The 23,409-nt window shown below is 35.0% G+C and overlaps 1 protein-coding gene across 3 annotated transcripts in view; it reads right to left on the reverse strand.

Moving 5' to 3' along the window:
* LOC114662515 (exocyst complex component 1-like) overlaps positions 1–23,079 on the reverse strand; it is an 80,292-nt gene extending 57,213 nt beyond the window's left edge. For 2 of the 3 annotated variants that reach the window (XM_051934811.1, XM_028816019.2), the window contains exons 1-4: positions 22,712–23,072; positions 18,287–18,414; positions 7,190–7,349; positions 4,713–4,912 (exon numbers count right to left, since the gene is read on the reverse strand). In XM_051934811.1, coding sequence (XP_051790771.1) covers positions 4,713–4,912; positions 7,190–7,349; positions 18,287–18,414; positions 22,712–22,835 — 612 coding nt within the window. In that variant the 5' untranslated portion in view covers positions 22,836–23,072. Of the gene's footprint in view, positions 1–4,712; positions 4,913–7,189; positions 7,350–18,286; positions 18,415–22,711 lie in introns of all 3 variants that reach the window. The other variant, XR_007936452.1, reaches the window with a different exon arrangement.
* Between the last annotated feature and the right edge of the window lie 330 nt (positions 23,080–23,409).

Raw genomic sequence — 23,409 nt, forward strand, 5'->3', positions numbered from 1 at the left:
TTTTTTTGCATTTTTCCATGAAAGTGCTTCCTGAGATGGGCTTTTTTGTTTTAATAAATATTACATATCAATATAAGTAGAAACAAAAAAACAGACAATGTGGACAAAATTATTGTGTTACAAAAAACAAAATGTTATTTTAACATGTGCATAGTGCAATATCTGCCAGCTAATTTCAGTATTGTACACTTTGATATACAGACAACATTTGATTCTTTCTAAAGGCAAGAATGGGTTTAGCCAAAAGTAATAATTATTAACACTTTTGGGACAAGACCCCAGTAAAAGGATTAAAAAATTTTTTTGCATGAGACCAGCAAAGTCAAACCACAGGCTGGACACAATACTATTGAAGAGTAAAGCTGTGTTTCCGTTACCTAAAATTCTTTCTAGTTACATTAAAATATAGTTGATGGAGCAAGGAGTGATTAGTTAATGCTTCCTTGGTTCAGTGGGTCAAAATTACGGCTTGTCAATTGCTTGTCTTTTTGGTATTTAAACATTATCTTTGCGCTTGCATGTGTTTCTCAATAGTTATTGAGGTTTACCTCCCACAATGTTAATTAAGTACCTTAAAAATGTACATCTTTAAATTATAAATAAAATAAAGTAAAATATAGTAAAATTAAGTAGAAATTAAAAAAAAGTACATCCTTTAATATGTTATCAGGAAAAAAAACATTTTGGTTGCACCCTATATATCTGTATCTTATTGTCATAATTTAATTTACGCTAGTCGCTCTTGTCTTCTGTGAGTATTAAAGAAATTAGGAAAAGAAATATGAGAACATTATTCTGGTTTGACTTTTTAATTTTTTACTTTTTAAAAGTGGGCGGCATGGTGGCACAGTGGGTAGTGCTGCTGCCTTGCAGTTAGGAGACCCGGGTTCGCTTCCTGGGTCCTCCCTGTGTGGAGTTTGCATGTTCTCCCCGTGTTTGCGTGGGTTTCCTCCCACAGTCCAAAGACACGCAAGTTAGGTGCATTGGCAATTCTAAATTGTCCTTAGTGTGTGCTTGGTGTGTGTGTGTGTGTGCCCTGTAGTGAACTGGCGTCCTGCCCGGGATTTGATTCCTGCCTTGCACCCTGTGTTGGCTGGGATTGGCTTCAGCAGACCCCCATGACCCTGTTAGGATATAGCGGGTTGGATAATGGATGGATGGATGGACGTTTTAAAGTACAATGCCATATAATTATATTTATTTCATTTATACATTATTAACAACATGATAAATCTATCAGATTTGAATGTAATTTATGCTTCATTGAAAATGGGTTGGATATTATGAGCCTAAACAGTATTATAAAGTGAAATTTTTCTTTATGATATTTATCATTTACTCTTTATAGATGTTGCCACACACGTGCACATGGGAGGCAGCTAAAGGCCTTGAGTAAGGGCAATTCCGAATCAGACCGGAATGTGGTGGAGTGCACTGACTCTTTTTCTCCCTTTCCTGCAGACCATTCACTGGAGATTCCACCTGGCCCTCTTGCCGTCACTTCCGGGTATGAGCCTATGGAGGAAGACCTTGCTGGCACCGGCACTTATGATGTCATGTCCGGGCTTGGGCCTATGGCTGAAGACCCTTATGAGCCCGACCCCTTTGACCTCACTTTCTGTCTTCCCCTTTAACACTAGAATTACCAGAGCCTACGAAAAAACTCATAGATCCGTCCCACCTTAATTCGCTTCGCACCTCTCCATCAGCGTCTTTTGTCCGGTAAATGTACAGTATCTATAAGCAGTAAGCAGCCTGCTATCACACACCCCACCGCCACACAGTTTTTTCAGCTCAAGTCTGTTTACCTGTGTGTCAGTTGCTTATAGTTCTATAGAGTGAGAAGTCAAGCAATATGACACCTTTTATAAATACTATATCGTTATTTGGAACACATGCATTTCATGTGTGTTTTGTGTCTACAACAATCTATATAAACACTTCATTAAAACAGAAACATTTTTCATGTTTTAGTAATAATTGACAAAATGTAGACATGACGTGTTTAATGTGTGAAGCCTGAAGTCCAAATATCAAAGAAACACTTTTCACAAAAGGTACAAATATAATAGAACAAGTGCGCTTCTATTCAAGAATATAACTGCAGAAAAAGAACCCAAGTTAGGGTGCAACATTCACATCCCTTTGATGCGATCGCTTCGGTGATTGCCCCACTGAATTAAACATAATCCAGAAATGGATGGAGGGATAATTACATAAATAAACGTCACACAAACATCAGCTGGCAAAATAAGACCAAAAGAGCAGAAACAAAAGCAATTCCATATACAAAATGTAGTAAACGAAAGGAGGATATTTTTTCTCAACACTAGATCAAAATAAATTTTCTGAAGAGATGTAAACAGAGATTTCTTGTAGCATAAAGTTGAATGAATATTTCACATTGGGTATTCTACGGAGTTCAGATGCTTCTGTGTGACTAGCAGGATGTTTAAAGTGATACGAAAAGGGACAGGAAGTCAATGGGTACATTGCAACTCCACATACAGTAGTACTCTGTAGTGTAGATACTTTTTCAGTTTGAACTGACTGGACAAACTCGCTAAACATTTATAGATATATTAGTTTCTTTTAACAGAATTGTTTATTTCAATAGAGGTAACAATACCTTAATGCACTAGCAGTACTAAGCTCAAGTCAGAAGCCAGCACTGGAAAGAGTCCAAAAAAAATTAACACCCACAAAATTGTTTTTTACATACTTGTGCAATATTTTAAATTAAAGTATTCAACTAACTACAAACAAAAAATGTTTATTTTGAAATGGTACACAGTGGTACGGTGGTGGTGCCTCACAGCCATAGGGAAAAGGGCTAGATTCTTGTGATGAGGAAATGTATGATGAACAAAACAATACTCTTCATCTTTATGTGGAGATTTATAAACCCCCTGCGTCTGTATGAGATTTATCAAAGCACTCTGATAATAGAAAAAAATAATTTGAAAAAACAATATGAATTTAAGAATAAAATACAACTATGTATTAAAAAAAATAATATCTCTAAAAGTAGAGGTACATTTTTAATGTAAAATTATAAAATAAAAATTAAAGCTAGAGACAGGCATCATTTACAAAACATGCCTCAATGTGATGTAAAGAATACTGTTTTCATGAAGAAGTAAACCTGACCCCCGGTTTAAATCCTGTTCTTATTTACTGCTGTAGGTTTGTGGTTTTACTCTTGTTCTAACAGAAGCGTACACATTCATTTCCTGTTTTTCTTTCCATTTCAACTTCTGATAAGCTTTTTTTCTTTTTGTACAGAAACAACTGTTTTAAAATAAACTTGCACAAATTAATAAAATGTGTGTTTTTTCAGTAATGTATAACAATCCATATGTAGTGTGTTTTTATAAGAGAACACTTTTCAAAGGGTGTATCTTATGTGCATCTTAGAGCTGTTCACGAACTTAAATCTTTTCCGTTAAAATATTTCAAAGTGAAAAAGAACACTATATCAAGAATAATAAAATTTAATAAAGTATTTTTTTCTTCCTAAAATTACATCCATGCAGTTTCTGAACCAGTGTAATGCAATTGTAAGGTTTTTACAGTACTACTTAATTTATTTATTTTCTTGAGGACTTTCTTGGTTTAAGGTATAACCTTCTCCACAAACAATGAGCACAAAGTGTAAATCATCTCTAGATATGGGATTAATGCATCCTCAGAATTTTATTGCAATATCCTATTAAAGATGTGATAATGGTTTTTGTCAAACTGAATAAACTATATGATTTAGCAGAGGAACTAATTCAACCCATAACATATGTACTGAATGATACGTTGTATTACATTCATCTCTATTCTATTAGTCGGTGAAGAAAGATTTTTAAAATAACATACACATTGTAGAAGACAGAAAGCTGCAATACTAAGAAGCTGTGAAAATTAATCTTTTATCATCAAGACAAAATACACAAGGGGAAAAATAAAAATAATGTGAAACAGAATAAAAAATAACCATAATCCTGGTTATTCTTTGGGCCTATCTTTACAGGTCTTGAACTGCTGTCTGCATGTGGGATGTCTTGCACATCTAATAGAGCTGCAAATACTCACACATTTTTTTTTCTTCAATATATGACTTTAATTACACCATGCAGTCAAGCTCTAGTAACACCCACATGCTGTATGCTCAATGGAGCACTGACTAGAATACATTTAAGCTGTACCCAGATTCAGAGGTCAGGAATGCCCTCTGGAAACCTTGGAGTAGTGCATCTAGAGCTACAAGAGTTCAAATATTGCTTCAGGACCAATGCTTCCTAAATGGTTTATGCAACTCATAATAGGTAATATTAGAATATTAATTTATTATGGATTACTTATCTGAAGCCCCTTGGCTCTAGGGCTTCCATTTTAAATTTCTTCTAATCAACTTCAGCATCTGCCACTGCCTGCTCACATTGTTCCATAAGCTTCACAAGATCTGTGGCCTCTTTAAGATTAGAAGATGGCCCGTTTTTATAGTACATAGCATGCAATCTTTTGAAACCTTATCTGAAATTGACCTGTCACCTCATTAAAAATAATATTCATTAAGGCAGAGAATGCTGCAAAAGTAAGGTGAACATTGACATTGATGAGGAAGCTGAAAATGCAATATGAGTGAAAGTTGTACCATTAATAGCCTATTTGTACAAAATATTTAAAGTAATAAGAAACCTTTAGCAATGATTATATAATACCTGATCGAGAACTTGCAAGTCTGTCATTAGCATTTGCACAAACGCCTCAGAGTCAGCCACTGCCTGCTCACATTGTTCCATGAGCTTCTCAAGATCTGTGGTCTCTTTAGTTAACAGTTCTTGATATCTTTCGTATTCTTCTTGCCTGTCTGACTCTCCAGTTTCTCCAATTTCTGGATCCTGAGTTTCTGGTACAAAGTCTGAAATGTTTAATTCAAGCACAATTAATTCTGTAATATTCTAAAGTAGCAGTTACTCTTAATAACACCATTCAAAGTCAGGTATAATAAAAATCCTATAACATTCCTTATGTTAAGCCTGACCTCAAAATTAGTAACTTTAAAATTTACTTTTTATAGAAATGTACTAAAGTATAGGTTTTATATTTTTTTTATTTTTATAAAGTATTATATTGTGTCACATGTGAATGAGTTTGGTGAACTCTGTACATATTCATTGTGCAAAAACACATATTTTATCATCCACATAAATATAGTTTGAGTTTTATTAACTGTTCTGTTTAGTTATGGAGTTTCTGGGACTGGCTCATAGGTGTAAGGGCTGAGTTTGTACACTCTGAAAATTATAATAAAGAGATGTGTCTTAATCCAATACAGACAATACAAGAAAATACATAAGAGCCTTCTACATCACTCTTGATTCTGAGTGTTTATGAAAGATGCAATAATCATTTTTAATTCAATTCAATAACTCCATCATGGACAACAAGCTCTAGTGGTGTTTTAAGTGATATCCAAAACAATGTACAGACTCTTAAAGAGTTACTAATAATTTGTGGCTCTCAACCTCAAACAACATATTTGGATAACACCTAATGGATAAACACTTTTCTACAAGATATTTCTGATTTTTTGTGTCACTTAATGAAAATAATTCCCCAATACTGTTAAAAATAACTTTTGCTTTTGCTTACTGACAGAACCCACATTAGGTTCACTTTGGGCATTTCAATTGCGTTAGTTACCACTGGTGACAAAATGATGGTTTCCAAAGTGCATCTTTATATTGATAGGAAACCAAGCATTTCTTCATGTAGGATCATGCATAATTCTGGATTGGGAGTTGGGGGCTGCATAAAGAAGTTTTCAGTGTTGCACAGTATGGTTATCATCTGTCCCAGTGGGGTTGCAAATGGATTTTAAAGGAAAATATTTGGGCCATCTTTTTCAGATAAGACCAGTAGATATTTTCAAATAAACTTTCTATTCTGAAATCCTTATAACAATGCCTCCTACTGGGTTTGACCTTAACAAGAAGCATCTTGGTTAGTCCTTAAGCTCTGACATACTAGCACTTTACCGACTTCTCCAAATGACAAAGAAATGTGGGTCCATCTATACTTTCCAACTCAAAGGCCCCATTTCACCTCCAGGATTCCTAACAAAATATGACATGATGCTACTACAGCTATTTCTGCATTTAACTTTAAAATTAAAACCTTTTTATCTTAGGATCCATTTGTTCAACTGGAATATTGGCCTGGAGGATTTTAAAGTCCACATCAATGTACTGTGATTAGTATAAATTACAAACTCCATACCCTCCAGGAAATGTCTACAGTTTTCAACAGCTCATACTACACATAAAAGTTCATTTTCTGAAACTGAATAAGTTCAGTATCACCTAAAACCCTTACTCCTTGTTGCTGAACTTCTTTCCTTTGAGTTAAAATTACCATTTTCCTACATTGTTTGTATGTGTATGGAATTGGAAAGGCAGATTAAAGTCAGGTTGTGTCAGGACAGGTAGTGATGTGAATAACTCTTTAAGCTTATGTATAGTTTCCTGACATTGCCTGGTCCATTTCCACTCAGTCTCTTTCTTATTGAGGTGACAAAGTTCAGTTGAGATGTTAGCAAGGCCTGGAATAAACTTTAGATACGTACTCTATTTTTTTTCAAAACTAATATTAATCATCTGTATATGCAAACACTGTATTATTTAGTTGATGCTTGTCTTTCCCTGGACCTTGCTGGTTCCTCCCTCAGACTGTGATGCATTAATGTGTACAAGATCCCTGTGTCACCTGACCAACACCTGATGTAGTGTATACTGATACAGTCAAGAATGTTGGCTTACTCTACAACAATGTAACTATTGCTTCTGGTTGGCCTTTTTGCATTTTTCATTAGCTTCATTTACTTATCCCTCGTGCTACTTACCTGTTTAACTTTAAGCCAGTGATCTTTTGATGCTGCCTAATCCTCACTTGACTTGGTTTTTTTTCCACAGCCCAAGAATATGCAGTTATACTGATTTCCTAATTTTTTAGGTATGAAAGAGGATTGGCTTCTGCTTGCTAAAACCATACATTGGACAAAATGGATTCATAAAATTGATTTAGAAAACAGTGTGAATTGACAATAAAGTTTCTATTTTGACAACATACAGATAGAGGTTTACAAGAGAGGGAACAAACATTTTTGGAATTATTGCACTACTTGAAAACTCCTTACCTTCAAGGATTTCAGGGTTGATATTGACAAACTTTATTTTATTTTGTAGGTATCGCTGGTTAAGCTTCCAGAGGCAAATTAGAAAAGAATATTTTTCTTTACAGGTATTTGTCACCCACTTGTACACCTTGTCTAAATGCAGATGAAATTCACAAGTTTCCTAAAAAGATAAAAATATCCAGAACAAACGTAATAAACAACAATTTTTTTTTATGTACATTCTTAGCAAGTGATGTTAAGGTTAGTTTCCACAGAGTAAATTACAGAATTCTGAAATTACAACAATGCAAAAAAAGATCACAAAATCATTGGAGTGTTGCAGGCAATTTTATTCATAACTGTTTCTCTTTGTATTGTGACAAACAGACACACTCGATTTATCAAGAAAACACTTTTTCTTTACTCTCCTAGGACACCAGTGTTGTCCGTCGCTACAGTATGTAAAGCTATATTAAATGATATTTGAAACAGATATTGCATCTAGTAAAAGCTCTTAGTATTATGCAAAATGATTTATAGTAATAATGCAATTTCAAAACAGATTTATTAAAGACAGATATTTAGTATCCAGTTTTTGGTGCTTGTTCAATATAATATATTCACCTACATAATCTAAATCTCCAGAAGTCCTATTATCTATAGAAAGAAAATGTGTTTGAATGGAAATGGGATATCTATTTACCATAATTCATAAATATAAATGTTGGTCCTGATATATCTGCATGGATTAAATTACTAGTCAATAAGGCTCAATCTGTATTAATAATATGACTTTAGATTATTTCGAATTATAATGTGGAACCAGACCAGGGTGTCCATTACCACCGGAAAAGAAAAAAGAGAACAGTCAGTCAGTCAGTCAGTCAGTCAGTCAGTCAGTCAGTCATTTTTTAACCTGCTTATTCCTGCACAGTGTTCTAGAGGATGCTGGACCTTTCTCAGCGAGCAGAGGCGCACACAGACACGCTGCTGAAGGAAACCGGAGCACCCAGGGGAAATCCACACAAACATAGGGAAAGCTTGCAAACTCCATGCAGGGAGGGCACTGAAAGTGAACCTAGGATTCCATATTGCAAGGTAGCAGCACTACCATTGTGCCCAGGAAAAAACATAGCAAGGTTAAATTTTACATTTTGACTTACAAAGAAAAAATTAAACTATGTTATTTTGACAAGTGTGTGATAGGTGTGTGTAATGAAATTATCTAATTAAAATAAACAAAGACTTAAGAGACTAATAACATACAGGTACAATAAAAAAGTTATGTTTTACTATTAGGTGTTTTTGTAGGAGGAGTGTGCTAAAGAGCTACAATACTATGTTCTCCTCTTCTTAAAAATGTATTAATCGTGATTCTTTTCTGAAATTTTCTGTTACAAATTTTCAGGCATCCACAGCTTAACTCTACAGCAATGGGCTCAGAACAACTGTGAAAAATCTCCATTCCATAACCTAATTCAAACACTCACACACGAGACAAATAATAATCAACTATCAGCCTTCTGTGCACATGTTTATGATGTGGGAGAAAACCAAAGTGACCAAAATATTACAATACCAACAAAGAGAGAATATTCAAAAAAGCAGTGAAAAGGCCAGGATATTAACTTAGAACCAGGAAGGATCTCCAATAATTTGTCTGACTTATTGGGACAGAGTGCCAGTCTATAATTAAAACATTTTAACAGAATATTTAGTATCAGTCAGAAAATGTTGTAAACAGCAAATCACTGCCTAATGCATTGCAGTCCTTTCTGGTAAGTCCAAAAATAAAATACATAATGTATTTCAGTCCTTTCTGGTAAGTCCAAAAATATAACAGGACAATTTATCAGCCGTGCATTGCTTTATGAGTAACAAATAGAAGTTCACATCTTGAATTCAAGCCAAATAAAATATGTATGATTTATTTCTAAATTGTAGTAATAAATCTGAGTTATTTAATCTCTAACCAGGATTTACCAACACTGTAAAATTTAAAGAAAGGTTTGAAAGCAATTAGTTAGGAAAAAACAATTCTTAACTCATTGCAATGTAAGCTAAACTATGGTGTAAAGTGCTGTATGTTTGCTTAGTTATTTCTTTAGAAATATTTTCTGGCATCATGAATTTTCAAACTTTCACACAGAAATTATGCCTCTGACCCTAATCACATAAAAGCATCACAATAGTGTACCTGTGCTGAAAAATATATAGACATTGGGAAGAATAAACATACATTATTTTCTGTGGATTCCAACAATCAATTAAATCCATGTTAAAAAGCGATAGATCTTGTGTTTGCATATTATTCTTCAGAAATGGAAGGTATGCTGGTTGCTACCTTTGAAGAATCAAGTCATGTTGCCATTAGATAGATAGATAGATAGATAGATAGATAGATAGATAGATAGATAGATAGATAGATAGATAGATAGATAGATAGATAGATAGATAGATAGATAGATAGATAGATAGATAGATAGATAGATAGATACATTTTACCTAAGCTTTAACATCTCAAATTTTTGCAATTCAACAAGTGAATGAATGAAGCAATGCCTCTCAACCTTCTAAAAACTCTATATTTAATAATAAATCAGCCTCAACACCTTTTAAACACTACTTCAGGCAGCCAGCATTTATGTAACCCTTAGCTGAATTAAGCACATTTGATAACTCATTGATACATTAAAACATATTGAAAAAAGGAGCATATTAAGATCTTGTGGAAGCTAAAACAAAAAGGGTTAAGGACATTAAAAAGTAAAATAAGTAATATGAGACAAAACTTAAAGTCCAAGATCAGTGTGATTAAGTTTGGTATTTTTCCAAGTCAAAGTTATTTTATTATAATCATGGTATATATTAGTTTGCCACATGAAATTGCGTTCTGAAATGAAGAGTATTTGATACATTTAAAAAAATAAGTAGTCCACTGTTACATTTTAGAATGTACTAAAGGGTACAGGATTCCCATTGTGAAGAAAAGTCTTAAAACTTAATGAAAACTTGCACTTTCATATAGAAAAGTTTTCAATTTAAGAAAATCAGCCTTCTGTATTTCTGAGGCATGTTTGTGACAACAAAAGTAGTGGTAAGGATGCATTTTTTGGTGTCTTTTCTTATTGCTGCACCAAACATGGATGGAGTATTGACATTACGCCTGTTATCCTACTTTTACTCCTGCAATTCTGTTTCTTCATTGGTTATGTTATGCAGTGGCCTGATAGATACACATCCAAATCAAATTATTATTTTTCCTAATGGGGGCCTCACTTTTCACTGGAGTGACATGCGTACGCACAATAAAAAAAAAAAAAAATCAGAAAACTGAGCCACCATAAACCAATTATTCAAGTTTTTAATGTGTGATTAGTCACTCTTGAAGGAGATGCAATAATAATATAACTCAGGACAACATTTTCGACTAAGTAAACTCACTGACATTCTCCGTTACCGATCTATCTGTAAATACATGGAGAGAGTATACAAATTCCATGTAGAAGTTGACATTGTGAGGCAGTAATGACAGCTTTGTGCTACCATTCTGCTTATGTTAATACATCTGTACTAAACTTACTAAACTTCAAGCTGTTTAAACTTAGGTGAATTGGCATTGCGAAAGTGGCCTTAGTCTGTGTGTTCACCCTGTTCAACTATGCCTGGATAAATGGGTTTGGAAAATGGATGGATGAATTATTATTATTATTATTCATTTATTTATTTATTTTTTATTATTATTTGAAAGAACTGTGGAAGCACAACCACCTTGCATTAAGTAGACCAGGGTGTTCCTTGCTTAGAGTTTGCATGTTTTTCCTGGGTGCTCCAGCTTCATTTCACATTCTAAACACATGCAGGTTAGGTGGATTGGTGTTGCTAAAGAGTTCCTGGTGTGTGTGCGAGTGTTTGTGTGTGTTCACCCTGTAATGGCCAGACGCCCTGTTCAGGGATTGTTCCTGCCTTGCACTTATAGCATCTGGTCATATGGAGCTAGAGTGAATTCTGTGCATTGCTGCCTTCCACTCCTTTTTTGAAATGCTGTGTGAGAGATCATTTTCCCACTGTTCTCTGGGATCTTTAAAAGGAAGGAACTTTACGGTTTTATATATTATAGAAATGCTATCTGAATCTTCAAGACTGATCAATAAGTCTAATGGAATAGAAATAGGTGGGAGATGAGGAAATTTGGGCAGATTTCATTTAGAAAAGTTTCTGATTTAGAGAAACTGGAAAAATTGTGTTGATGGGATGATAAATTTGGAAAGTAATTGTTCATAGGATACAAAGACATTATTTATATACAAATCTCTAAATGATTTAATCCCATACATTTTCCATACATTAAAAACTGTGTCTAAGAGGGTGAAAGAAGGTGGTTATCATGTAGAGGTGCCACAGATAAAATATTCTCTAACATTAGTTCCATATTCTGAGTGAATGATGAACAACTGGGTTGTTATTACATTAACAATACCTTTTATTTACTGGTATACAAAACAGGAAATATAAAGTAGTGCTGGAGGATTGTATTTCTATTGTGGACCAAGCTTGTGTATGTCCATCTTTTTGTGTCCAGGTTTTTATAGCTTGTATGTTTGCTGCCCAGTAATAAAACTGAAAATTAGGTAGAGCCATGCCACCTTCTGCTTTAGGTCATTGTAGTGTCACCTTTTGGCTGCGTGGATATTTTGAATTCCAAATAAATGAAGTTATGATTAAATTTAATTTCTTAAAAAATAATTTGTAATGCATATGGGGATGTTTTGAAATAGAAACAGAAGCTTAGGGAGGATAATCATATTGATAGTGGTAATTCACCCTGCTAAAGTAAAATGGAGGGTAGGCCATCTATGCGCGTCTTGTTTACGTTTTTCCAAGCAAGCAGCAACATTTTGTTGAAAAAGTGCTTTATATTTATTTGTGATGTTTACCCCTAGGTTTTTAAACTGATCTACAATGATAAAAGGGAAGGTGTCCAATCTAATATTGTTTTCTAGAGAATTCACTGGAAAAGACACACATTTGTTCCAATTACTTTTGAGTCCAGATATCTTTTGAAATTCTGGATTTATTAAAGGCCGACACCTATCTTCCAATCTCTGACGCTTGTTTAATGTTATATATTCACCAGCAAAATCAAACACCCCAGAGATATTATTATCATTAGACGCAGAAAAAGTATTTGATATGATTGAATGGAATTACCTTTTCACTGCAGTGGAGAAATTTGGGTTTGGCCCGAATATTTGTGCATGGATCAAACTACTGTATACCAATCCAGAAGCTTCAGTTTGTATTAATAACATTTGCTCAGACTACTTTAAACTAGAACATGGTACCAGACAAGGATGTCCCTTGTCGCCACTGTTGTTTGCAATCGCTATTGAACCACTGGCGGTTCACTGCCGAAATTCTTATCAGATAAAGGGGATTGTCAGAGAAGGACTGGAACAGAAAATTTCTCTATATGCAGATGATATGGTCTTATATATATCAGACCCAGAAAACACTGTCCCTGCTGTTTTAACAGCACTAACAGAATTTCAAAAGATATCTGGTCTTAGAATTAATCTGAATAAAAGTATACTCTTTCCAGTGAATTCACAAGCATATAATATTAGATTAGACACCCTACCTTTTACGATAGCAGATCAGTTTAAATACCTAGGGGTAAATATCACAAGTAAACATAAAGCTCTTTATCAACAAAATTTTGCCGTCTGTATGGAAAAAATTAAGCAAGACTTGCATAGATGGTCAACCCTTCATCTCACTCTAGCCGGAAGAATTAACATTGTTAAGATGAATATCCTTCCTAAACTTCTCTTTTTATTTCAAAACGTTCCAATATATATCAATAAATCGTTTTTTAAACAGTTAGATTCAACAATAACCTCATTCATTTGGAACTCAAAACACCCACGTATCCGAAGAGCGACCCTACAAAGACCTCAGGCAGAAGGTGGCATGGCTTTACCTAATTTTCAGTTTTATTACTGGGCAGCAAACATACAAGCCATAAAAACCTGGACACAAATAAATGAACATACACAGGCTTGGTCCGCAATAGAAGTAAAATCCTGTAGTACTTCTTATACTCCTTGCTCTGCTCTCCAATAAATGCAAGTTATCGCAAATATACTAATAACCCAATTGTGCTTTACTCACTCAGAATATGGAACCAAATTCGAAAGCATTTTAAGATGGGAAATCTTTTATCAGTGGCACCTCTGCAAGAGAACCACCTTTTTCAACCTTCGCAAGTATATCCAGTTTTTAATACCTGGAAAAGTTTTGGGATTAAAATGCTCAGAGATCTTTATATAGACAACATATTTACATCTTTTGAACAATTACGTTCAAAATTCAACCTCCCAGCTACACATTTCTTTTACTATCTTCAAATTAGAAATTTTGTTAAACAGAAATTGCCCAATTTCCCCCACCTTGCACCCTCCACAATGCTGGAAAAAATACTGCTCAATTTCGAGGAATTAAACACTATTTCTGCATTATATAAAATCTTATTAGAGTCCCTACCTTTCAAAGATCCAAGAGGACATTGGGAAGAAGATCTCTTAATCAATATATCAGAAAAGGAGTGGAAGGTAGCAAAGCAGAGAATTCACTCGAGTTCTATATGCGCAAAGCATAGAATTATTCAACTAAAAATTATATATCGAGCTCATCTGTCTCGCTTAAAACTGTCCAAAATGTTTCCAGGGCAGGATCCAACCTGCGAACGCTGCAACCAAGCTCCTGCCTCACTGGGTCACATGTTCTGGGCTTGCACCAAACTAACATCATTTTGGACAAAAATTTTTAAGTGCCTTTCAGACAGCCTTGGTATCACAATCCCTCCTAACCCATTAACAGCTGTGTTCGGTGTTCTTCCAGATGGACTTGAATTGGAGAAGGACAAGCAAACGGTGATTGCATTCACTACACTTTTGGCACGCAGACTTATTCTGTTAAATTGGAAGAATCCTATTTCTCCTCTTATAAGTCAGTGGGAAACCGATGTTTTATATTATTTGAAATTGGAAAAAATCAGATTCTCAGTTAGAGGATCTGTACAAAATTTTTTCAAAACCTGGCAGGATTTAATCAATATTATTTTAGAATAAGAGAAATAACTATTACCGCATTTAATTCCCTTCTCCATCTCTTATTTACATATATATTTACTTCTCTCTTTCCTTTGTTTAATGTTGCCTTATTAAAAAGCCTTAAGCAATTTTCCTTTAGCTAAGCTCTCCTTCTCAGGGGTGGGGTTTGATTTGTCTTCAATTTTGTTGGGTTATAAATTGATCTATTTGTATGGAATGATTACAATGAAAATTAATAAAATAAAAATATATAAAAAAAAGAAACTCTGCTAGTGCAGTTAAGGCTGCAGGTACAGAATTTTGTGGGTCTGATATATATAGTACCATATCAACTGAATACAGTAATATTTTCTGTTGAAGTCCTTCTCTGAAAATCCCCAACTTTAATAACGCAAACCTAACCATCGAGCTTCCCAAATACAAACAGCCTGTAAAATGCCCCACTAGGGACAGGAAGACTTTGGATCACTGCTACTGCTCCATAAAGGATGCATACTGGCCTTTGCCTTGCGTGCCTCTGGGTAATTCTGATCATGCTATGCTACAGTTGCTACCCACTTATAAACAAAAGCTAAAATAACCTAAACCAGTAAAGAAATATATTCGTTCATGGACTGATGTATCAGTTGAATCATTACAAGATTGTCTAGATTGTACAGATTGGGACGTTTTCAAAAATGCTTGTGAAAACATTCACGAGTTGACTGACAATGTTGCTTCTTATATCAGCTTCTGTGAAGAGGTTTGCATTCCCAGCAAATCAATTGTGATTTAGAGCAATGGTTCACCAAAGAACTAAGGAATCTCCGTCAGGTGAAAGAAAAAGCACATAAAATTCAGATATGCTAAATGGAAACACAAAAATAAACTGGAGCTTCAGTTCTCACCAAATAATAGCTCCTCTCTATGGAGAAGCCTTCAGTCAGTTACTAATTTGAAAAAGACATCTCCCAATGCTTTCTCAGATTCATATCTCCCTGACAAATTTAACAAGTTTTATAGCAGATTTGAACAACAAGGTGCTGAATATCTACAATCGCTCTGATCTGAAGTGGTTTTAACACCAGCCACTTCTTCACAAAAGCCTCACCCCTCTTCTCCCATTTCTATCAAAGAATATGACGTCTGGAAGCTGTTTTCAACACAGAACTGCAAAAAGTTAGCTGGTCCTGACTCTGTCTCACCTGCATCAATCAAACACTGTGCTAGGCAGCTCGCTCCCCTCTTCACATACATCTTTAACCAGTCTCTAGCACAGTGTACTGTACCTGATTGCTCTAAATCTTCTGTCATTGTTCATGTTCCCAAAAGTGATAAAATAAGCTGCCTCACTGATTACAAGCCTATTGTTCTTACTTTTTCTAATTCATCTGAAGTCTGTTACTGTTCTTGACCCTGTTCAGTTTGCATGGGCCTTCATTTTGTGCTGGAGCATCTGGGCTGTAAAGTAACTTATGCCAGAATACTGTTTGTTGACTTCAGTTCATCTTTTAACACCATTGTCCCTGCACTGTTGTTAACTAAATTTCTGTACACTGAATTGAATCCTTCCATCAGTAAATGGATTTGCAGTTTTCTGGTAAATCGGAGGCAGGCGGCACGGTGGCGCCTGCCTCGCAGTTAGGAGACCCAGGTTTGCTTCCCGGGTCCTCCCTGCATGGAGTTTGCATGTTCTCCCCGTGTCTGCATGGGTTTCCTCTGGGCGCTCCGGTTTCCTCCTACAGTCCAAAGACATGCAGGTTAGGTGGATTGGCGATTCTAAATTGGCCCTAGTGTGTGAGTGTGTTTGTGTGTGTCCTGCGGTGTGTTGGCACCCTGCCCGGGATTGGTTCCTGCCTTGTGCCCTGTGTTGGCTGGGATTGGCTCCAGCAGACCTCTGTGACCCTGTGTTCGGATTCAGCGGGTTGGAAAATGGATGGATGGATGGATGGTAAATCGGAAACAATATGTTCTTGACGACTTCCATCTCTCTGACAGTCTCCATATTAGTGCAGGTGCCCCTCAAGTCTGTGTACTTTCCCCCCTACTTTATTCCTAGTACACCAATGACTGTAGGTCCACTGATCCTCCAGTTAAAATCATTAAGTTAGATGAGGACACCACCATTATTGGTGTAATTACTAATGGCAGTAAAGCACACTATAGAAAAGAGGTGTCTCATCTTGTATCTTGTTGTGCTTCCAGCAACCTAGTGTGCAATACCTCCAAGACAGTGGAAATGGTCATTGACTTTCACAAACAGCAGTTAAAACCTCTCTCACTAGAAATTAATGATTTTGCAGTCAATATGGAGGAGTCTTTTACATTTGTGGGCACAACTATCACCAACACTCTCAGCTGGGACCTTAACACCACCTACATCACTAAAGTAGCAATTGCACTTCTTATGTCAATTAAAGCAAATAAATATTTCCCAGCTAATCCTAGTTCAGTTTTGCAAAGCCATAATTGAAAGTGTAATTACATTCTCCATTGCTGTCTGGTGTGGGTCAGCAACAGCACACTCCAAAAATAAATTACAGCGTGTTGTGAGGTCTGCTGAGAAAATAATTGGCTGTACCCCTCCATCTGTTGCAGGGGTGTATACATCTTGTGTCACTAACCATGTCATAAGGGTCACCACAGACTCAGCTCATCCAGCTCATCACTTATTCCATAAACTCCCTTCTGGTAAGAACTTCAGGTCAATTTAAACTAAAACTAACAGACACCTCAGTAGTTTCTTTCTCAGAGCCATAGCCCTCTCAAACCAGTAACCTAGCCTGACTTCTTTGTATATTTATACATTATGTCAGATACTGTATGAGTGTGTGTGTACATTTATATGTGTGCATGTGCATACACGCTACACACTCACGCTTTCACTTGCACATCATCATTTGCACATCTCCTTTATAATTGCACTATTCTGAAAACTTGTATGACATTTTTCCTTTTAACTTATGCTATTTATGTTATTTGTATGCGATGTTGTGTTCTGTTATAAGCAAATCTATCAAGTCCAATTCCTGTACATTAAGTACTGGCAAATAAAAGTGATTCTGATTCTGATTCTGACATGAGTTGTGCTGGTGTCCAGTTTGAGGCTTCTTGGGATCAGTTCATTGAATTGGTATTTATGAACACTGGACTTTAGTGATATTATAGCTCTACTTGCCTTGAGATAATACAGTGTTGCTGCATCAGGACTTTTGATGAAAGCATTCCCCATTATATGCATTCAATCAAGAAGTGCAAATGTTTTAATGAGTCAGAGAATGAATGAATGCAAACTGTTGGGGTAATATGTGGAAATTAAGCAGAGTAGAGATAATATCAGCAATGGGCAAGTCAACAATCAATCAAAATGTATGAAATAACCCCTACACATCAATATACATCAATAAAAGTAATATGTTTGTGCTTCCTGTCTTCTCTGTGTAATTCTTCTCTGTTTAGTGTTCTCTAACTTTAAAATAAATAAGAATTTGCTGTATAGTGTTGGTCATATATTGCTTCTATTTCTCAATATCCCAGCATTAATTATTCCAACAGCCTTTGTTTGTTAATTTTAAAACAAAACTACTCCTATTAATGTATGCTTTGCGAAATAAAATAGTCTATTTTGCATTTGTAAACAATCAGTATTGAATAAAAGCATAAACAATCAGTATTGTGCAATTTTGTTTAAAGAATGTTGTTGTCTAATATTTGCTTTTATTAAAATGTGTATAATCCTTTTTTTATCTCTGCTATGTGTAAAGGTCACCATGAATCAAAATCAACAAATATAATAAATACATATAAAGCTAGGCGTAGTAACTGTATCTCCTGCAGTCTACTGAAAATAAGGGGAAGGATAAAATGGTTTATCATTACCTACAAAATAAATAGCATTTTGTTTTCTCAAAGATAGTTTTGATAACATTTTTATTTTTAGTAATTGTTTGTGGACCAACAGCTACATAATAGCAATCAATGTTTTTTCACTTATCTTTGTAGTAATGTGATATGTTTGCCTGACCTTGACAGCATCTCTCCCATCTACCAGCTGCATATTCCTCAGTGTCCAGTAAATACATGGCTTGTACTGCCCTCGATCTGATATCTTCACCTTTACCAGTGAAACCTGCACAGGACATTCTGATGAGACTGAAAATAAATAAATAAATAAATAAATAAATAAATGCAAATATTGTAAAATACTAAAAGCAAATAATTTTCCATATTACCAAGCTTCTTAACAAATGAAGGATTGACACGCAACATTAAGTACTTTATTATACAGTAATATAAAGGGTCTTAATATACATAACTCTTTACAATAATTATAAAAACAGAGTACAACATTCTAGCTAAAATACAAACTATTTTAATCATGTGTCACCTATGATAAATATTAAACCTTATGAATGATGTATAGCAAATTGCAACACCTTTACAAAATTCAGAAGGACATTTTCAAAATGATCGATGTGAGGTTGCTTTTACCCGAGGTCAATGCAATCATTCAGACTATAGCAGTAAAATGAAAAGGACAAGAAAGACTACAGATGGAGGTCTCAAAGAAACCTGATATATTGAAAAGCACACAGGAACAAAAGTGCTAGCTATTTTCAGGGGGTAACTCATTACTTTTCCTAAAAGGTATGTCATAAATTTGCCGAGTGCATCATACTAACTAAAGTGCAACTTTTCTTACCTGTTTGATGGAATAATTAATATGGCATAGTCACAGGACCTCAGGACAGGTAGAAATTTTGTTAATATTATTTAAGTTATGTAAAAGTTTTATGACATAGATAGATAGATAGATAGATAGATAGATAGATAGATAGATAGATAGATAGATAGATAGATAGATAGATAGATAGATAGATAGATAGATAGATAGATAGATAGATAGATAGATAGATAGATAACCAAAAAAAGCATGTGGACATTCAGATTAATTGAGCTCAGATGTTTCAGCCATACCGATCGATAACAAGTAGAATGGGTCATGCTACAGAGCTCAGTTACTTTTAAAGGAGCACTGTCATAGGATACCACCTTTTCTACAAGTCTGTACTGTATTTTAATTTTTTTCTCTGTTAGATCTGCCCCAGTCAACTGTAAGTGCTACTTTTGTGAATGTAGAACTGTCTAGGAGCAACAACAGCTAAGCTACAGAGTGGTAGACGACGGAAACTCACAGTGTTGCTGCTGAGTCTGAAGCGCATAGATTGTAAAAATTGATAGTCCTCTGTTACATCACTCCTAACAGAGTTCCAAACTACCTCTGTAAGCAACATCAACACAAACTTCTGACTTTGCTGTAAGATAAAAGAATAGTTACAGTAAATCATTATAAAGTTGTTGTGATGCAGATATGAAGGTGCTGGATGGGAAAGTACAGAAACACAACATCCTGAACCTATTTTAATAGATTTTCCTTCCCATCACCACCGTCTTTCTGTAGCCAGTAACCCAAAATCATTCCTACAGATTCATCAATTTCATTTTAACATATTTTACTCCTGCCAATTTAACTGGAATGGCCAGTTATAAGTCCACATCTGACTGTCAGTATAAGCTGTCCATAACTGGTGAACAAATGAGGAAACAAATGATGAAGCTACACACAGGAAAAGTCACGGGACCAGATGAAGTTATTCATACAGTACTTCAGGCTCGTGTTGACCAACTTTTGTGGTGTCTTCTTGTACCTGTACAGTCTGTCACTATGCTGCAGCTCCAGAAATTACATTACCACTGGTGAGGAAAACATCCTATATTATTTCAGTTCCAAAGGAGGTAGGTGCCTTTTCATCTGATTACAGACTGGTGGCCCTTACATCTCATACCATGAAGACTTGTGAAAAGACCTCTTGGACCCACTGTGGTTTGCCTATTGAACAAAGATTGGAGTGGAAGAAATGAGTATCTATCTGATCCACAAAGCTTATGCGTTTGGACAAAACTGACAGCCCTGTGAGGATTACGTTTTTTGATTTCTCCAGTGCCTTCAATACCATCCAGCCATTGCTGTCAAGAGTAAACGTAAGGAAATTGCAAGGGTATGACTTTATGGTGTCCTAGACAATGGACTACCTGGTCAGGAAGCTTGCACCTTGTGGATGTGAGCAAAATGGGAGCACCACAAGGAATGTCTTGTTTCCTTTTATATTCACTCTGTATACTTCAGACTATAAATATAACAGCAGGTCATGTCACTTATCGATTTTCTGAATATTACTTCTGTAATGGAGTGTATTGACAAGGATGAGATAGGATATAAGAAATAATTTGAATGTGAATAAGGTGTTACTTTTAACTACTTAGCTAGGCAATTGGCACCATATGGTTAAAGTTTCCTTAAAACAATTTGATCTATTTTTTGACCTTCAATTTCTCTAATCATGTTTTTTCTTTTACTTTTTTAGTGTTTTCTCAAAACATGCACAGTTTAGTTACCTAAGATGTCTGGCAGATATTTTCTGGAACTGCCCTTCTCTTTTATGTTCAGATGTACATTTCACATGTGTCATGTAAATAGATGGGTCTAGAAGACTGATTTCAAATCCCACCCTGGATACAATCCATGTTTGCATGTTCTGAATGTGAAAAACCCCGGAGTCCCTCTCACAAACCAAATACATTTGAGTTAAACTCTACATTTGATCAACTTGAGGAAATGCTGGTTTGTGAATTTATGTGCTTTGCTATAAACTGACACCGTATAATGGCTGGTGCCAACCTTGCATCTGATATTGTTGGAATGAGCTCTGGTCCCCTGCCCATCTCACAATTGGATTAAGCAGGTTACAAGATTAATAATTAGATGGGTTATTCATGGGGGAACACATGTATGCATGGATAGATGGAAGGACAGAAAGAGCTTTATTTCTGGATTAACCAATTTTTTCAGAATTTAAAATTAAACTGTATACAATATTTATTTATGTAATTTGTAAGTAAGTTGATGTAGAACTTCCTTTTTGTTTCTAAAACAAAGGTAACTCTTTACATGTTTCAATTTAAAAGGAAAATAAGACAACATTCCTAAATCCAATTCACAGTCTCGGTGAGTCACAGGCTATCATGACTGCATCAAGGGCAATGTAGGAACCAGATCTAGAAAGGGTGCTAGTTCACTACAGGGGTTAGTAATGCACTCATGGATAGTTTTGACTTGCCAATTAACATAACGTACACATTTTAGGGAGGTGGGTAAACAATTGAAGATCCCCAGAGGAAAAGTACCACTGACACAGTGGAAATATGCATGCAGCACGCAGATGGCTGGATGTGGAATGTGAACCCAGGATGTTGGATCTGTAAAACAAAAAAGCTACCCACTACACCACCATACCAACTTGTATTAAACTATTCACAAATGTGAAAGAAAGTCGGTTAAAAATCTAAAGGCATTTATGTTACAGTATATAACACTTACAAAATTTAAGAAGAAACATTATGGCAAGAATTACTGTTCAATTTTTGAAATGTTTCTTTTTGCAGCAGCATAGTAATTACAGATTACTTTTATTTTCAGAGTGATATGTGACACTTAAAATTACATTGATAGATCGACCTGCATCTATTTTTAAATGTTGACATTTAAGCTTTGAAGCAACAGGAAGCAGAGCATTACCACCAATACCTCATTTCACATTTGAAAATTTGAAGTGTCTTTAGAGCAGTGTTAATCTTTCATATAAATTTGTATCATAATTATATTTTGTGACAATATTGCACTTTAAAGTATTAATTGTATCTGCTCTGTGATACTTTTTTCACAAATTTATTTTGTGAACACTTGGGACAATCTGTAACTTCCATTTAAATTCTGTCAGATGTGTATCATATTAGATTCCATTACATCAGTAAGTATTGCTAGAGCAATTCAAATGTTTCATTAGCTCTTTCAAACCAACTACAGGGGCACCCCTAATTCCTCTGTAGCACAAGCAAAACAGCCTAGTACCTGCGGTAACATTTCCTTCTATTATAAGACTCGACTTTTAGTTTAGGAGAATGTGCCTTGAGTGTGAAAGAGAAGAGAAAACAAGAAGTCTAGAGGTTTAGAAGAAGCAGAGACCAAAATTGGCTAAAACGTGTGAACATTTTTAGTGAAATACAGGCAGGTACATTGTTAGAACATATTGAATGCAGAGGAGAAAGCTTTAAACATAGAATATTGATAAGACAGTAGTGATCTGACAAGTCAGATGAAAAATACTGACATTAAAATAAAAAAAAAAGTTATGTTATGTTATGTTGTTATGTTATGCTCTTTCAACTTCAAAGCAGTTTAACAAGGTTTAATTTCTAAGCCAATGTAATAGTATGTACAACACATAAAAATAAAGATATGAATTTAAAAAAAACTTTTGCCTATTTTTCATAACTGAGTATTCACCTTACCCTTTTGAAAAAAAATGAACAAAGTATTATATTCTCTCACCTGTTGCACATAAAATTGATGTCTTCCTTCTCTTGCCTGCTTTCCAGACCTGAATTGTTCCAAGAAGTCTTTCTTCTTTAGGAGTGAATATCTCACGTTGCAGACAATTCCGAATAGAGGCCATCAGAATACAGGAGATAAAGCACAAAACTACAAACAATGAATTAAGTAAAATGAAACTAAAAATGTAGGAATGTTTAATGTATTAACATGTCACTCATTAAGTTACACTTCTGCTTGAAACCTGCTGTGAGATAGCAATTTTAGTTAATACTATTTATTATTACTACTTAGTTCAAAAATATTTTCACAGCAGACAAAAAGCCATAAATCATGCAAATTATTCGCACAGTTTCAAGCAGATTTCTTTCATTCCTCAAAGCTTTAGTACCAGGAAGTGGTTTTTAAAATCTTTTATTCTTATTGGTTAAGTCACTGAAGGCTCTCTGTGAAACAAAACCTTATGCTTCTTCTACTGCAACTACATATGCTAAGGAAGTGGTAAACAGCATTGAAAGAAAATTACATCTGGCATTAAACCTGTTTGTACTGTATGAAAATATGTCCCTTTATGATACAACTTTCATTAAACATGGGTAGAAATAGGTTTGTTTAAAGTAAAGTTGTTATTGTAGACAACTATAACATTCACAATGTAGACACTATGTGCAAGCTCATTTAATGTCATTGTCATTCTC

Source organism: Erpetoichthys calabaricus, chromosome 12, assembly GCF_900747795.2.
Source record: "Erpetoichthys calabaricus chromosome 12, fErpCal1.3, whole genome shotgun sequence".
Classification (NCBI taxonomy): Eukaryota; Metazoa; Chordata; class Cladistia; order Polypteriformes; family Polypteridae; genus Erpetoichthys; species Erpetoichthys calabaricus.